General features: G+C 53.5%; 1 protein-coding gene across 5 annotated transcripts; it reads left to right on the top strand.

Moving 5' to 3' along the window:
• The first annotated feature begins 167 nt into the window (after window positions 1–167).
• On the top strand, window positions 168–10,276 carry TNNT2 (troponin T2, cardiac type). 5 transcript variants are annotated; one of them, XM_031608584.2, is made up of 18 exons: window positions 168–314; window positions 1,932–1,979; window positions 2,492–2,502; window positions 2,622–2,639; window positions 3,207–3,236; window positions 3,907–3,963; window positions 4,083–4,115; window positions 4,546–4,581; window positions 4,823–4,844; window positions 5,157–5,217; window positions 5,321–5,437; window positions 5,705–5,782; window positions 5,938–6,048; window positions 6,283–6,392; window positions 6,677–6,767; window positions 6,937–6,977; window positions 7,470–7,475; window positions 8,071–8,269. In XM_031608584.2, exons 2-18 carry the CDS (start codon window positions 1,942–1,944, stop codon window positions 8,117–8,119), a joined length of 909 nt encoding a protein of 302 aa, XP_031464444.1. In that variant the 5' UTR covers window positions 168–314; window positions 1,932–1,941; the 3' UTR covers window positions 8,120–8,269. The 5 variants fall into 5 exon arrangements, with proteins under 5 accessions (XP_031464444.1, XP_089980875.1, XP_089980876.1 ...); XM_090124749.1 differs by lacking the exons at window positions 168–314; window positions 1,932–1,979; window positions 3,207–3,236 and having other exon boundaries at window positions 2,492–2,639; window positions 8,071–8,341; XM_090124747.1 differs by lacking the exons at window positions 168–314; window positions 1,932–1,979; window positions 2,492–2,502; window positions 2,622–2,639; window positions 3,207–3,236 and adding an exon at window positions 10,057–10,276 and having other exon boundaries at window positions 8,071–8,137.
• Window positions 10,277–17,249: the final 6,973 nt, after the last annotated feature.

Here is a 17,249-nt window from a genome sequence, read left to right as displayed (position 1 = left end):
CTGGCTTGTGTCAGCCCCTCGGGCGCTCACGTATCTCCATCCGACGGGTTTAAAATAGCAAATCTCTGAGGCCACACAATAGCTTGGGCTTATATGGGCTCCTGGGGGGGAAGGGGGAGCACAGAGGGGGCTGGGGCTACTGCTGCCAAAATAGCAGCTCACAAGTGTTGCATTCCTCTCTGGGCGCCGGGCACATTCCTGCTGGCTCTGCCCGCCCCGGGGTGGGCGCTGGGGGGACCTTAAAGCCTCTGCCCCCCAAGGAGCCCTTCCCAGACCGCCGCCAGCACCCACCGCTCTGTGGGACCTCGGCACAGGTAAGGCTGGGGATGCTCAGCTCCAGGAGGTGTTGATCCCGCGGGGGTTTGGCTTGTGGTTGGTGTGGTCCAGCTGCTCTCATTGGGATGTCAAACTGCCGTGGAGGCATTCCCCTGGGTAAAGCATCAGAGCCCTCTCTGGTGGGTTTGTCGGCAGCAGTGCCAGCACCGTTAGGAGCTGGGAAGGATTTGGGGTGTGCTTGGAGCCCTGGTGATGCCGGGAGAGAGATGATGCCTGCAGGAGCACCAGCAAGGCCGCGGTGTGTCAGAGTGGGGCACTCCTGGTTGTTTCAGAGTGAGCGTTCAAAGCCTGAACTGGAATATTTACCCCATCTCCGTGTCAGTTGCAGAGGATGGACAGACGTTTCTTAGAGCCACGTTCTGGCGGACCGTGGGCTTTTCTTGTGTGTCCCTTCAACAGTTCTGGTTTTGCTGTTCTTTCTCAGAAAATGCATGGTGGGATCTGGTGATGCAGGAGGTGAATGGGAATGCATCCTGGCCAGGAAGGGATCTCTGCTCTTGGGAGCCCCAGGTGCCAGCAGCCATGCAAAGGGTTTGGCCAAACTCTGGGGGCAGCAGAGCTGTGCTGTGCCCCAAATATCAGCTCAGGAGGTTGAGGGGCTGATCCAGAAGGAAGGGGGAAATGGCAGCAGCTGGGCAGTGAATCCGAGGCAGTCAGGGCTGTCTTCTGACTTCACTGGTCTCCAAAAAGCCCCTCCTGAGTCATTGCTCAGCAGGGAGATCTGACAGCTGCGTGGCACACTGAGGCATCCCACTGCTGTGCGCCTTCCCCGCGTCTGTGGGTCCCCATCCTGCGTTCAGCATCCTTACCAAGTGATCCCCACGCCTCTCCTACCCATCCTGGGTAATAAATACCCGACAGATGCAGTCAGGAGCAGTTGTTCCTACAACGCCCAGTGGGAGTGAGGAGCTGCTCTGGGAACAGGTGGTTGGGCACCCGGAGGTTATTTCTAGGACTGCCTCACGCTGGGTGATATCACCGAAGCACAACTGGGAGGGAGATGGATGTGCAAGGAAGATGCTATGCTCAGCCCTACTGCTGCTCCCAGCTGTGATTTATTACCCCCTTTGGCTAAACTCAGCCTCAGGGCTGGGAGCAGGAGCTCCTGCTGAGCTCACATTGCCCCTCTGCTCTTGGAGGGCCGGGCTGTCTCACCGAGATCTGGTGCAGGGCTATAGAGTGGAGATAACAGAACATCTCTGGAAGTCGTCATATCGCAGCTGAGCTAAGAATAGTCAGGAAGAAACCAAGCTGAGCATTATCACTGGGTGATTTTCCCATGCCCTGAGCAAAAGCAGCACCCTGGGATGGCTCCAGCACAGAGAGCTGTGTGTCCTGGGCACAACTCCTGGCAGCAGCTATCAGCATGGCATGGGGCTGTGCCCAACCTCCTGCCTCTCATCCATGGTGAGCTGTGATCCTGGGATGGAAGGGGACTGGGGAACCTTATCTCCGCTGAGATATCACTGCCACGGCCCAGCTGGGGACAGCTCACAGCTCCAAGTGCTCCGGGGAGAGGCAGCAGGACAGGCTGTGCTTGTCCTTATCTCAGCTCCTAACCCTCCCTTTTTCCATCTTGCCTTGCATTCTGGTAGATAACCAAGCATGTCGGACTCTGAAGAGGTTGTTGAAGAATACGAGCAGTAAGTGGCATGGTTTCTAACACTCTTCCTTTCTCCTTATTCCTGCATTCCTGCAGGAGGGGGGTCCAGCTGTGCTTGCTGCCCCAGCACACAATGTGAGAGCACTTCAGGATCTCCCCATGACCACAGGCATCATTGCTGTGTCTGTGCTGAGACCAGCTGGGCATCAGCGGTGGGTCAGACCCTTGGTACATCCGAGGACAGACTGTGCACCTCCCTTCAGGTCAGGAAAGGACTTTGGGGCCATTCCCAGGCTTTCATACCATGGGTGCTCGATCCTCTCAAGCTGCATCACGGTCCTGGGCTCTGCCCACTGTAGGAGTGCCACAAGAGCACTTCAGTTCCTGATCAGTTCAGGTCTTGGCTTGTCTCCACTGCCAGCTCCCAGCACAGCCAAGCAGTCACTGGGGCCTCCATGAAAAGGGGTCCCCAGCCCTTAGGAAGTGGGAGCCTTCTTCAGCCCCACTGCAACAGATTGCTGCAACTTGGCTTCTTTGTGTCGTGCTTTGCAGGGAGCAGGAAGGTAAGGGGACACAGAGCATCCACAGCCACCCTGAGACTGATGCTAAGGAACGATGGGGATCACTGCAATAACCCTCGTCTTCTTTCTCTTCCCTTTCTCCCCTGTGCACTCATATGAAGAGGAGTATGTGGAAGAAGGTAGGTGATCCTCCTGCTGCTGGAAGGGCAGGTGCTGTTGGTTCAGGGTTTTGCTTGAGTGGTGGTGGTGATTTCCTTGCCATGGGCAGACTGAGCAGAAAAGGCAATGGGACCAAATTCTGAATTCCTCCACCTCAACCATCAGTAGAACCGAAGCCACCCTGAATTTTCTCAGGATTTCTTTTCCCAGGGAGATCCTTTGGCCCTCAGAGGGAGGTGGCAATGCTGGATGTGGGTGCGTGCAGAAGTGTGAGCACAATAATTCAACAGGTGCTGGAGCTCCAGCTGAACGCACGTTAACAACGCTCAGGCAGAACCCCAACTCCATCAGCGTGCTGCAGGACCAAACGCCCTGCTGCAGCAGTGGGGCTGTCTGTATGGGGTGGGCATGGGAACTGGGGTCTGCTGGGGCTCCTGCTGCTTCAGGGCTGCTGCACAGCAAAGCATCCTAAGAGCTAAAAGCGAAGGGTTGGAGTCCTCACCTCATGCACACCACAGCTCTGCCCCACAGCTTTAGGGCACCTGACTAACCTCTGCGCTTCTTCCCTTCCCTCCTCCCCGGCTCAGAAGAGGAAGAATGGCTTGAGGAAGAAGACGGTAGTTACTGCACCTTTCTTTGTTTCATCTCTCCACCTCTGCTGTGAATGTATTGCGGGTTGGTGTGTCCTGTGCCTTTCCCTGGTTGGAAAATGGTTTTCTTTCATTCATTCTTCTCTGCTGCTTTTTGCACTCTCCCCATCCTGCTGTGCCGACCTGCTCTCGTTTCTGTGCTTTCTGTCTTCCATCCCAACACACCCGTGGGTTGCTGTCTTCTTTTCTTTTCTTCCTCTCTTGCTGTGGGACCACACGTCTCCCGAGGACCCGTGGGCTCTGACAGAACTCTCGTGGGGGTACTGCTCCCTCCAGTGGAAGAATGCTCCAACAGTGCCATGCATGACATTTATGCTGTACAGTTTCGTTCTTTGCTGCATGGAGGAGAGCAACAGAAGTCAATTTCCTCCACTCTGGGGTCCCAGGGCACAGCTGGGGAGGGAACGAGGGACAAAACCAGGAGGGGGCTCTGAGTCCTTGGATTTTATTCCCCCTCATCCATGCCTTACCTTTGGATAAGGGCCTGAGCAAAGCCCTTTGGTTTCTGCTTCTTTCTCCCATAGCTCCCTCTCCTCCAGGTCTCCTGGGCTCAGTGCCACAGTTGTCCCATTCTGGGGGGCTGTAGGGAGCCAGCAGGAGCTGCAGCCATCCCACTGACCCTGTCCTTATTGCACAGGTCAGGAGGACCAGGTAGACGAGGAGGAAGAGGAGACAGAGGAAACCACAGCAGAAGGTGTGTGCTCTGTGTCCCCACGCTGTCACACCTGCTGGCCACAGTGCAGATGTAAGGGACATGTAGTGGTCCTCAGCTGTGGATGCTCTGGTCACGCTTTCCCCTTGCTTTTGAGACAGAACAAGAAGATGAAACAAAAGCAGCAGGAGAAGGTAAAGCAGGAGTGGAGGAAGGACACTTTTTGGCCATTTCAGTCTCCCACAGTGCTGCCTCCTTGCCATGGGGTTTTCAATGTTGAATTTTGAACTCAGCCGCTGCTGAAAGGAGACAATCTGCAGTAAATTGGGCAGAGCTGCCTTGGCCCCATCCCTAGCAGGGCAGGGGCAGCAGGAGATCTGCAGGAGGGATGTATTCATGCTGCTTAGGTAAGAAATTCACCCCAGGAAATGGAAAAGAAGGCAGTGCTGGTGCCTTCCCAGCCTGAGCTCCTGCAAAGCTCATCTTTGGAGAGGACCCGGGGTTCTCCCCATCCTGGGGGTGAGGGGCCTGCCCTCCCCTTGTCCATCCTGGTGTGGTGGGGACAAACACAGTGCTGGGGCAGCCTCACGGCCCTCCAGGGCCAACACATCCCATGTTCCACAGGTGGTGAGGGGGACCGGGAGCAGGAGCCCGGGGAAGGTGAGGCATCCATCCCTGTTCCTCTTCGGGGTAGGAGGCACTGTCCCTTCACAGTACATACCCTGAATGCCTGGAGCATCAATGCACGTCTCAGATGTTGGCACACAGATGGACACCTCACTGCACTGCTTTGGTGGAGGATGATGTGCCTGCACTGCTGGGAGGAAGGGGTGGTTGGGTTTCATGGGGTCAAAGTATGCCACTAACAATGCCTTTCTCTCCTGTTCCTGGGGACCCGCAGGTGAATCAAAGCCCAGACCCAAGTAAGTGTTGGTGCATTTTCTTTGGTGCATTGAATTAGGAGCTGTCCCTCTATGGCTCTCACTGCAGCTTAGTGCCACAGCGAGATCCATAAGGAACGTGGGACAGCAAAGCCCTAAAAGCATGAAAACAGGGCAGGGACTGCGACATGGAGAGAAGGGAGAAAAACAGAGAGAGAAACGTGGGACTCTTCCCCGTCCTCCACAAGCACTCATTGCTGGGGGCTGTGGGGCTCAGGCAGAGCAGTGCATGGGTGGGAGCCCTGCCCCATCCCAGCTACCCACTGAGCTCCCAACCTCCCACTCACCTTTCAGGCCCTTCATGCCCAACCTGGTGCCTCCCAAAATCCCTGATGGTGAGCGCCTGGATTTTGATGTGAGTGCATCTAACAGCAGTATTGTGGTGTTGCTGTGTCCAGCAGCACAGAGGGCTTCACTGCTATGAGCACAGCCATCATCTTCATTTCTGTCTGGTGCAGGACATCCACCGCAAGCGCATGGAGAAGGACCTGAATGAGCTGCAGGCCCTCATTGAAGCCCATTTTGAGAGCAGGAAGAAGGAGGAAGAGGAGCTCATCTCCCTCAAAGACAGGATTGTACGTGGGCAGCCCATCCCCTTTGTGGGCAAACAGCCCCAGCACTCCCTGCAACAGCAAGACCCAAGATTCTCATGTCCCTGCCAGAGAATGACTGGGATTTGAGCCAAATTTGGTGCTCAAGGGTTGGGAATCTGCTGTAATACCCATCCCATACGGAGATGTGGGAGCAGCAGACCTGTCCCTGGGGCTCTTGGGGTATTAGAGATGTCGAGGGACAAAGGGAATGTCCTGGGACATCCCAGCCATGGTCCTCTCCCTCTGCAGGAGCAGCGGAGGGCAGAGAGGGCAGAGCAGCAGCGCATCCGCAGCGAGAGGGAGAAGGAACGCCAGGCCCGCATGGCTGTGAGCATCATTGGGGCTGGGGGCTCCCTGCAGCACATGGCCCACCTCCTCCTCCCCCCCCCACACACAAACCCATCCGTGGGGCACGCAGGAGCACGAGCTGTGCACGTTGGTCCACAAGGTCTGCACTCCTGACCCACTTCTATCCCTGGCAGGAGGAGAGGGCTCGCAAAGAGGAAGAGGAGGCACGGAAGAAGGCTGAGGAAGAAGCTCGGAAAAAGAAAGCTTTCTCCAACATGCTGCACTTCGGAGGTTACATGCAGAAGGTGTGAAGCTGCACATGAGGTTGCAGCAAAGCTGCTGGGGTGGGGGGGCTGGACCACAAGCTGGTCCCACAGCATCTTGTGGTGCTACTGAGAGGGGTTCCTATAAGCAGAAGAGGACGGGATCGTACTGAGAGCATCCCAAAAGCAGAGGGTGTTGCTGGGAGGAGGGGCTGGGGATGAGAGCAGAGGCCAGGCGGGTTCCTTCCCTCTGATGGGCTCCAACGGTTTCTGCAGTCAGAGAAAAAGGGTGGCAAGAAGCAAACGGAGCGGGAGAAGAAGAAAAAGATCCTCAGCGAGCGGCGGAAGCCTCTGAACATCGACCACCTCAGCGAAGACAAGCTGAGGTAAGGATGCTGCAGGAGGGATGGACGGGGCTGTGCCACCTCCACGGCTGTGCCAGGCTGCGGGTGACAGCGGCGGCCATCAGAGGGAGCCACGCTCACACACGTGGGACACGCGCGTCCCCACAGCGAGACACACACGTGTGACCGCCCAGCGCGGCCCCACTGGGCACGGAGCCTGCAGCACCCATGGGACGGATCCTGCCACGGAGGGGGTGGCATTGCTGCCCCATCCCTTTGCTGCTGCATCCCTCTTCCATGCTGACATCATCCACCTCTTCCCATAGGGACAAAGCCAAGGAGCTGTGGCAAACCATCCGTGACCTGGAGGCTGAGAAATTCGACTTGCAGGAGAAGTTCAAGCGGCAGAAGTACGAGGTGAGCTGCCGGCTCCTCTCTGCTGGCTTCTCTCTGGCTGGGTCTCCAGCTCTCGATATGGGAGAGTTGTGTGTTGGATGCACGCTGTGCTGCATCAGGAGAGACCCCTGCCCAGCTGGGCATGGGGCATCCCACCAAGCCTCGCCACCCACCTGCATTTCTCTTGCAGATCAACGTCCTCCGAAATCGCGTTAGTGACCACCAGAAGGTGTAAGTACCTGTAAGGGCTGAGCGCCCTTCCTCATCGCTCAGTTTCACCCCGTGTTTCTCCCAGCTGCCCCACGCCTCATCCTTACACACCTGCAGGGACCTCAGACTGTGCCACTGAGAAGCCCTCACTGGCCCCCAGGTTCCCCCTGCCCCCAAACAGACCCACATAGATCCCTGTGTCCTGCAGGTCACACGTGCCTCCAGCTGTCCCCCCCCCCCCCCCAGGCTTGTATGGGAGTGGAGATCCCATGGGCTGTGGGAGCTGTGCAGTCCCACAAGAACATGGGAGCTGGCCCACACATCCCTTGCACAGCACTGGGGACCTAGGGCGGAAGTGGCATTTAACCTGTTCTCCCAGGAGCACTGTGTTGCTCTCATTCCCCTGTCCCATCCTGCATGAGCTATTCCTAGCCTTCCCTCCAGTTAGCAGCATTTCCCCCACTTACACCAAATCTCTCTTCTCTTCTGCCCTCCCGTGGCCTGGTGCTGCAGCAAAGGGTAAGTACAGGCTGCATGCCTCCCACCACATCTGTGCTGCACGGACACCTGGGGCTGACCTTGCACCAGAATTAGGGCTGGGGGAAGGACCGTTCTGGGAAATGGTGTCAGAGCAGGGTTGGTGACTCTCAGGATGCCCAAAATGCCCATTGCTGACTGTCCAAGCCACCACCACCATCACCTCCTCCTCCACCTCCCTGCTGGCACATGCACAGAGCACCTGTTCCCCCAGTTCTGGATAAGCAGCTCAGTGCAGCCAGTCCCAGCTTCTCAGCCCCAGAAGAGGGATTCTACAATCACTAAACCCCTACAGCTGGAGGTCCTTTATTTATGGTCACTGGGAGGGAGGAGCATAATGAGGCCATGGGGGCTGGTTGGAAACTCGTGGTAGAACACATGAGCTTGTTCCTGAAGAGTCCCAAACCCACCGACTGGCTCAGCCCCCACATTAGGGAAGGTGCTGCTGAAGATTTTCCTTGCAAGCATCAACCAGCAATAATTTCGTCCTCTTTTGAGGATGATCCAGTAGTACCCATCGCTCTCCTCTTTTCATTTCCATTAACACCTTTTTCCTGCTGCTCTGCTTCCCATCTAGGTCAAAGGCTGCCCGTGGGAAGACCATGGTGGGTGGCCGGTGGAAGTAGATGGCTCTGAAGGCAGAGGTGAGGCTCAGCCATCAGACACAGTGCTGTGCGCTCAGCCCATGCCAGGGCTCCACTGCTGCCCCATTGTGTGCTGCCTGTACAGAGCTTGCTGCAGGCTCCATGCTGCTGCGGTGGGCAGGTGCTCAGCGAGGTGCTTGCTGATTCTCATCTCCACACCCCCACGTGATGTTGTGTCTGTAAATAAAGAGAGGAGTGAGGGGGTGTGGGTGTTGTGTCCGCTGGGAACCAGGAGGAAGTGCATGGCAGATTGTCCCAGCAGCGCTCAGCTGAGCCCACTGTCAGAGCACCAGGGGATGCAGCTCCACCTGGAGCCTTCTGAAATGTGTGCTCTCCCCAGGAGCTTCTGGTGGCGTGTGGGCCAGCAGAAGACCCATCACAAGCTGAGGCAAGCTGTCCCCTGCTGTCACTCAGCAGCACCTGAGCCGTGAGGCTTCTCCCAGAGCGATGGGGAAGGATGCATGGAATGGTGGATCTTCGCAGGCTTCATGTCCCCAGAGGGCAGCCGAGCGAAGACCCAACCAGGGCCATTTCCAACCTGCCTTGATGCACGTCCCTTCAGAGGCAGCATCACCCCGAGCTCCGAACAATCGATCCTCCAAACCCTCGTGCAGAGGCAGGGCCATGCCTGGTGCTGCACAGAAGCACTGCCTCTCTGCCCGTCCCTGTGGGCGGCAGCGCCCAGGGTCTGGGCACGGCACGGCGGCACTCCCTGTTTGCCACAGCACAGCCTGTCCCAGCAGCACTCTGGCCCCTCGCCAGCCTGGCTCCCTGCGCCGGGGCCGAAACCGGCACCCTCCTCCCTGCCCGGCACCTCCCTGCACCCTGAGTCAGCACCCAGCCCTTTGCCATCTCCCACCCGTGTCCCACCACCTGTGGGCATGGTGGAGTGTGGTGCGGGATGCTGGTGTCCCCTGAGGCACAGTGCAACAACCCGGGGTTTTCTTTGGGGTTTTGCGTGCTGCACGGGCTGTGTGATGGTTGCATGGGCGCAGCGTGTTGTGCCAAGGTGTTGTGTGTTGGTGAGTGATGTCTGGGCATGCTGTCACCATCCTGCCGTGCGCAAGGGGTGTTTTGCAAGTGGACGAGTCTTGGCTTTGTGCTGCTGTAGGATGGGAGCGAGGGAACCTCGAGAGCAGACATTGGAGGGGTGTGGAGAGAACTTGGTGCTGTGCCGCTGGGACTTCGCAGTGTGCTGATGTCCTGCAGTACTGCTCTGTGATCCCAGTGCCTGCATGGGACATGGGACTTCTGGATGTGAAGTCAAAGCATGAACATCCTCTGGAGCGCAGTACGAGGGCAGAGAGCTTTGTCCTTCCCCAGTCACTTACTGCAGGAAAGGCACTGAAGCCCTGGAGCGTGCCCCAGGGGGGGGTCTGGAACACTATGGGGTCTTGTGGGGAGAGGGAACTGGGCTGGTTCATTCTGGAGGAGGCTCCAAAACGGAGTTTTGCAAGTTGTGCAAATATCTGACATTTCCAAGTTTCTTATGGCTGCTTTTAAATGTCCTATAAAGCCTGAAGTTTCAATTAACATCTCAGTGCTGTAAAGCGCTGCCTGTACAGCTAATTCATAGGTATCAGTTAATTGTTTTAGCTGGATAAACTCACCCATGGCTTATGCTGATCCCACAGATGTGTTAAATCATCGATGAGGACTTTAATGCGCCGTAAGCACAGTTTAGCATCTATGCAATGACCCACGTCTGTGAGACGTTGTCCTGCTGACAAAGCAAGCAACCATGATCTGTGATGGAAAGGAAGAAGCTTTAGCTGTTGCATGGAAGCAGCTTTTTATTGGTGCTTAGTGGAAGTAAAATAAGCTTCCCAGTGATATCTGAATCACTGCTTTTGCATGTGCTCTCATGCCCAGCTTTCAGCTGAAGTCCTGGGTGTAAACCATGCTCTTCTTTGGTGCAGGCAGCAACCACTGGCAGGGACACTGAGATCTGAGACGCAGTGGGGGCCCAGCGTTGGATCCATAAGGTTCATAGCTGGCATTGGAAACGCTGCACTGCTTGCCCTGATCTGGAGCTCTGAGCCCTGTTTTTTACCCCATCAGAGCTCAGTGCTCCCTGCACATGACATTGGGGGATGCTCCCCGCGCCACACGAATCGATGGCATTGCCCTACAAGCGGTGCTCTGCTGGTTTTGGAAGCGCCGCGAGCCCTTTATCTGCAAACGTAAATAAATAGAGTTGTGCCTTTGCAGAGCCATAAATCAAACCTTGATATCATGACAAAGACAGAACGCTTTGATCCAGGGCAGCACTTTGATCTCCTGTGATGAACCAGATGTTGGTGATTATCTGTTGAAATAGAGCGGTAATTGTCACTTTTCAGGCAGTGTTGCAGGGCTGCAATGTCAGCCTGTTGGCCGTGTGCCATGCCACACCTCATAATAAAACAGGCAGAACATGGATATCAATTACATTCTGCAGTTCTCAAATTCTGCCAGTTTCTTTGGAACAACATATTTTGGCAAGCGAACATTTAGCTTTGAGATGTTTTCCACCCAGGGCATTACAAAGAATTACAAACAGAATGATGCTGGCAGAGAATGAGAAGAATTTTGGGGTGCTGGGTGAGATGCCCATGGGCCCTGCTGGGAGGACAGGGGCTGATTGGCTGCATCAAGAGCTCCTGTTCAACAGGGTTGGTGCAACAGTGTGAAGGAGATCTCAGCATCACCTGAGTATAGTATCATAGACCCATAGAATGGCTGGGTTGGAAGGGACCTTAAAGATCACAGACACACAGAACAGTTGGGTTGGGAGGGACCTTTAAGACAATAAATACCATAGGACCATAGAATGGTTGGGTTGGAAGGGTCCTTAAAGATCATAAAACCAGGCAACCATCCAAACATCATCACTGCAAAGCAAGAGTGACCGAGGGATTTGGGGAATTGCTGGCATCTCTTTGCAGCGGTGGAGAAGTCCCAGTTGCAGCCCCTTGGGCTGTGGCAGCTCCTTGCACATGAACTGATAAACCCAGAAAGAAGCATTTCTCTTTTGGAAAAAGGAAAAATGATGCAAAATTTCCAAAAGCCTCTGTCCATCAAGCAGGTGAGGAGCAAAGGGAGCAGCTGCTGTCTGCTACGAGTCCCATCTGTGCGTGCAGCACGAACCCAACCCAGATGTTTCATGTAGACGTGGACTCTCGTGGGCACAAAGCATCTCCATTGATTGTTTTTTTTTTCTGTGTGCTGGGACAGAAGTTTTGTAAATCTGTCCTGGTGCTCAGCTTGGATATTAGGAAAAATTCCCTCTCAGGAGAAGTGGTGATGCGAAGCAGAGCTGCACGGGGAGGTGGTGCAGTCACTGTCCCTGGAGAGGTTCAGAACTGCAGAGATGTGGCACTGAGGGATGTGGTTGGTGGGCAAGGTGGGATGGGTTGGGGTTGGGATCTCGGAAGTCTTTTCCAACCTTAAGGATTCTGTGATCCTATGGAAAGCACGTGGCCGCCTGCCCCAGGGACGTGAGGGTGACAGCTGCACCAAGAGGTCACTTGAAGGCACCTGGATCCAGTGATGAATTTAGCAGTTTTGAAGCAGGATTTCTAATGCCTCAGACAAAACAGATCTGGGGAAACTGGGTTTAATTTTGTCCTCCCTTTTGAGGTTCTGCCCCAGAGGCAGACCAGGGATACTTCCTGGTAGAGATTTATGGAGTATGCAGTAGTTTCCAAGCCAAAATTCTTGGCCTGAAATGTCTACATTATTGCTGTAGGGCTGGGTCTCTGAGTTCACTTACCCACAGAAGAAAAAAACGATGTCCTCATCTCTGTTTTGCTTAATGTGTCCCACATTCCCCAAAAGCCAGCGACCTGCAGAAGTCACATTCTTGTGGGAGCTTAATGATTTGCCAAAAGCAAGGAATAAGAAAGTTGGGACTGAATGCTGCTCCAGTGCCACGCTAAGTCGATTGCAACCAAGGCTACATCTCCATTAAAAGACCCTGGTATGGGCTGTTGTTCCCAAATAATTGCTCTCAAGACAGCAGAAAAAGGCAGTTTGGCCAACAGTGCCGAGCAGGATGCGCCCTTGTTTGGTGGATGTGCAGAGGGACTGTTAGCTCAGCACTTTTAGTGCACACCGGCTGCACACACACACACAGATGATGAGGAGGAAGCCACACGGTTGGTTTTGGGGCATTCCTGCCGAGGTGTTGCTCTTTTGATGTCAGTGGGTCTTCTCCGGGCTGGGTCCATTTGCAGCACTCACAGCCCTGGAATGTGGCTGGGGATTGGTGTGACCAGTCGGGCCAGTCAACAGATCTTCCTCCAAAATGAATTTTTACTGAAATCTGCAAAGACCTGTTGCAAGTGGGTTGACTCACATGGCTTCTCAGCTCTTAGTCATGAGCTTCTTCTCTGGACAGTTAATTAGTTTGTTCTCATGGAGTGCTTTGAAGATGCAAGGCAGGCTGGGAAAGTGAAGTGTTATTAGCTCATTATCTGCAATCTTTTTTTGTGTGTGTGTGTGACAAAGCAATAAAGTCTGGGTTCAGCCTAAGATGTTTAACAGCACTAAAAAAACGAACCATCCACACACCCAGTTCTGTCCTTATTTCAGTGCAGTTCTTTGCTAACGACACTTCATGGTGCTCATGAATCTCCTTAAGCCCAGCCAGGCAGAACAGAGTGGCTTAGCATCAGTACACAGAGTGATGCTACTCCTGGCAGAGAACCCAAAAGCTTGGAATGTGGACCACAAATTTCAATCTACTGGGTTCCATTTGGATGTAAAAAGGGGTAAAAGAGGCCAGTATTGTTTTCTATTCTTTTTTTCTATACCCTTATGTGAGTGTGTTAGGGGTGAAGTTCAGCACCTGAAATCTTGGAATCTCACAGAGCAGTGTGAAGTTAAACAGCCCAGAAGGCAATGTGTGAGATGAATTAGCATCTGTCTGCACAGAGCAGCTCACATGCACTGGGTTACGTTCAAAGAGCAGAAGTAATATGGAAAGTATTATTTCTGTGTCAGCAAAGGGCGCTGCTGCCTTGCCCTGTGGAGTGCAATGGACACAGCACTGTTTGCAGAGCTGGTCACTAATTGTCTATCTGGCAATTTGGAGATCTTGCCAGAGGCTTTTCAAACTCTGGCATGAGCAGTGATGGTTGCAAAGATCTGTGCTTTCCTGTTTGGGTGCCTGAACTCTTTTGGCCCAGCATTCCCATTGCAATGGCAAATTCAGTGGCTTGTTGGATTCAAGACCATCACTGAACAAAAATACCCTTTGCAAAAGTCTGTGTTACAAGTCTTGTTTCCTTGCCTTGCTGGACACAAAGAGCGGATTCATGGTATCCTTGCTTTGGGCAGAAGATTCCTCATACAGGTTGGATATTAGGAAAAAATCTTTCTCAGAAAGGGTGGTGAGGTATTGGAATGAGCTTCCCAGGGCAATGGTAGAGACATCATCAGAACTGTGGAGATGTGGCACTGAGGTTGGCGGGCATGGTGGGATGGGTTGGGTTTGAACTTGGTGATCTCGGTGGTCTTTTTCAATAGCAATGATTCGATGGCCCTATGATTTCCATTGACTCTGTGGGTTGCCAACACTGGTTATGTGACTTCCAGCTCTCATTTCCTGCCTGGGTCAGAGCAGCACCAGAAGAATCCAGGCTGGAGAGTCTGCAGCTTTGATAGCCACCAGCCTCTTTGCATTGCATTATGTCCGACCAGAGACGGTGAAAGCAGCCACAAATTGCTAAGGAAATCCACTTAGAAGCCTTTCCATCCAGGGATGAGCAAAACAAACAAAGCCCTGAGCATGAGTCAAAGAGCCCAGCTATTTGCAGTGAAGTCCTCTTAATCCTAACAATAACCACGCATTACCCTCTGGCACATGGGTGTTGCTGAGCATGTCAAGCTTTTCTCTGTGGGCTTTTCTTAGAAAAAGAGGAAAGCGAATGCCCTACATAGCTCAGTGACTCCAGGAGATGGGATTTTCTGAGAAGGAGGAATGGTGCAAGTGGGGTGGCAAGGCAAGAGCTGGGAGCATGGCCATGGTGTGACTGCAAAGCTTTGCCACCTGGATGCTGATCTGCTGCTTGTTTCACTCTCAGGTCAGAAAGACCCAGGAGATGTGTGACATCCCATCCTGGCAGCGTAGTGCCAGCTCAGCATGCTAGGAACGAGGGCTGGCCCTTTGCAGTACAGTACTCATGTTTTTATCCATATGTGCTCACAAATGATAAAGGATGACGTTCAGGCTACCTGGCTATGTCTGAGCATCACTTATCTTCATCTGGGCCCCTTTAATTGACAGTGGAAATAGAAAATTATTAATTAGCCCCTCCTTCCAGCTCTGTCTTATGATGGATAAACCATGTGGTTTCTCCACTGACTCTGTGGGGAACCCAGAGTGACTGCCTCAGTGTCTAATTTTAAGCTGCCCAGGTGAGGGTAGATTGATCCTAGGAGATTTCTACTAACGAGGAATGAGCAATAAAGGCCAGGGCGGTAGGGAAAGTTTTTCAGATGTGGTTGTTTAGCTCAGCCAATGGAGACTTTGTGTTTGGCTGCTTAAAAAAATAATGCAAGCAAGCTGTCCTTGTGAAGCTGGGCAGGTGCCTGTGGGCAAATGATAGCTGCCCACTGCTGGAGATGGTGGATCTACACTGCTGGCAGCTGGGCACGGGGCAGCCTTGCAGAACCACAAGCATTGGGAAGCTTGTACTGAACAAATTATGGCCAGGGGATCCCCCAAGAAGGCTTTAAGAAAATGGGGTGTTTTGAACATGAAAGCACCTGTGTTCTCTGAAATCACTCATCCTTTTTGAAATGCCAACATCTAGCTAAAATATATCAGATTTGTGCCTTGGAATAAGGATAACCCCGGCTTCCCTGGTCCAGGCAGAGGATGCTCTTGGTCCTGGGCACTTAGGAAAGGAGCAGCCCTGGGGCATTATAGTTGGCCACGAGCCTGCAGTGTGCTCTGGTGGCCAAGGAGGCCAATGGTACCCCAGGGTACATCACAAAGTTGTGGCCAGCAGGGAGGTGGGGGGCCTGGAGCATCTCCCTTATGGGGAAAGGCTGAGAGCCCTGGGGCTGTTCAGCCTGGGAAACAGAAGGCTGAGAGGGGAAATTCCATAAGGAAAAAATACTGTGAAAAACTCAATTGGTTCCCATGATCCCATCAGCTGCTGTGCAGGCTAATTCAGAGCATGGCTTTACCCCTTTTCTACCTGCAGCTCCACGCGCTGCAGTGCTGTCTCTGAGTTTCCTGGGGTGCTGTAAGCTCTGCTCCTCCTGCCCTGGGCGAGGTGGGGCTCTGAACTGCTGTGTGCCGTTGGTTTTCTCACGGTTCCTGAGCCCTGCAGGGACGTTTCTGCTTCGCCCAGGTTCCTGGGGCAGGAAAGAGGTGGGTGTGGGTTTTGCTCTGTGCACCAGTCACTATTTGGATGGCATAAACACTTACCTGTGTTCTCGCCTCCCTCTTTAACCCTCTGCTTCTCGCAGGAAATGATTTTGATACTGTTTCTGGATTGTGACTGGGAAAAGAGTTAAAAAAGAAAATAAGCAAGATAGGGACAGCCAGGGTGTCATCGCACGGACAGAAATAACAGAGATGTGCTGCAGCATGGGAAATCCAAAGCCTCTCTGTGATCCCACCAACGGTCCCTCTGCGACACTGAATCATCACCCTCACCTCCATGGGCTGCTCCTCCTTCCCTGCAAGGAAATGAGAATCAGTTTCCAAGCGGGTGAAACACACTGCAGAAATCTGGGGGTGGGGATCAAAGGCATTCGGGACAATCTCACGTTTTCCTTTTTCTTTTTTTTTTTTTTTTCTTTCTTTTTTTTTTTTTTGGAGTGTTTCTTTCAGCTCTGCAGATGTGAAACTGATTTTCCTGTTCTGCCATGAAGGATCGAGGCCAGAGTTACCCATCCTGTGAGATGAAGAGACTTCCAGGGAAGGAATAGAGAAAGTAGGAGGGAAAGCAACAAGATGTGCAAAGCAAATCCTTGCTGTGCTTCGTTGTACAGCCTCGGTCATCCCTCAGACTGAAACTTGGCCTCAGGACCCAAAAGCAGCCACTGTTTTTGCCTGAGCTCAGATCTGTTAGGTAAGAACTTGCAGTGCTCTTGTGAGGCTCCTTGAGAAGGGAAAGGAGGGAGGAACTCTGCTTCTATGGGAAAGTATTTGGGTTTTGAAGTGCCAGGACTTCCAAAAGTGCAACCATTTCTGGAAATCTCTACCTGCTCTTTTTCCATTGCATTGCTCTGGGAGGCCAGGCACACCTGTGCAGGGTATTTCTCTGGCATTGCTCCCCATTTGGAACTAGATGATCCCATTTGGAACTAGAACCCAAACCATTCTATGATTCTATGATTCTATTTGCAGAATTGCTCCACAGGCACAGGAGGCACCAGGCTCAGGCAGGACTCCTGCTTTGCTCCAGCACTGAGCCACCCAAGCAGAGCTCAGCTGTGCCTACCTCACAGCTCTGGGACAGCTGGGATCCCAGCCAGGACCTGCAGCACTGGCAGAAGCATTGCTCAGGACCAACGTGGAGCGGTGTTTGCCCACTCAGGGTGAGATTTCCAAGGCTCAGGAGGCTGGACCAGAAACTGGAAGAGCATCACTGAGGCCTGGATGGATGGAGGTCACTCAGTGCAAAAAATCATCACATGGGTTGGAAAGGACCTTCCTGCCCATATCATTCCACCCCTGCTGTGGACTAGCTGCTCCCACCAGCTCAGGCTGCCCAGAGTCCCATCCATGGCCTTCAGCATCTCTGAAAACACCAAAAAGGGGCTGAGTACCATCCTGCATAGAGAGCAACTTCTGTCGCAGTGAGATTACATCTACAAGGAGACGTAACTGTGGGAAGGATACAAATGAGGGCTATATGATAGAGGAGCACAAAGCTGCGCCCGTTGCGAGGAAGGTAAATAGGGAATGAGTCACTGTGCCTCACACAGCACTCGTGCTCTCCTTGACCCCCCGCTCCCACAGTGGGGATGCCCTGGAGAATGGGTGTGTGAGTGCTGTAGGGCCATGGTCTGCAGGTGCCATGCATATACTGAAGCTATTCTGCATGGTTTCTGGGTGCAGGATACCACGTGTCCTGGAGGAATGTGTTACATGGGACTGGGATGCCAC

The sequence above is a fragment of the Phasianus colchicus genome, chromosome 25 (genome assembly GCF_987193195.1).
Source record: "Phasianus colchicus chromosome 25, bPhaCol1.hap1.1, whole genome shotgun sequence".
NCBI lineage: Eukaryota > Metazoa > Chordata > Aves > Galliformes > Phasianidae > Phasianus > Phasianus colchicus.
This window is presented reverse-complemented; position numbering and strand designations above follow the sequence as displayed.

Coding starts and splice junctions, on each gene's coding strand:
- TNNT2 (XM_031608584.2), top strand. CDS start 1,942: ATGTCGGACTCTGAAGAGGTTGTTGAAGAATACGAGCA. Junction 6,049..6,282: donor TCGGAGGTTACATGCAGAAG/GTGTGAAGCTGC, acceptor CGGTTTCTGCAG/TCAGAGAAAAAGGGTGGCAA. Junction 6,393..6,676: donor CTCAGCGAAGACAAGCTGAG/GTAAGGATGCTG, acceptor CTCTTCCCATAG/GGACAAAGCCAAGGAGCTGT.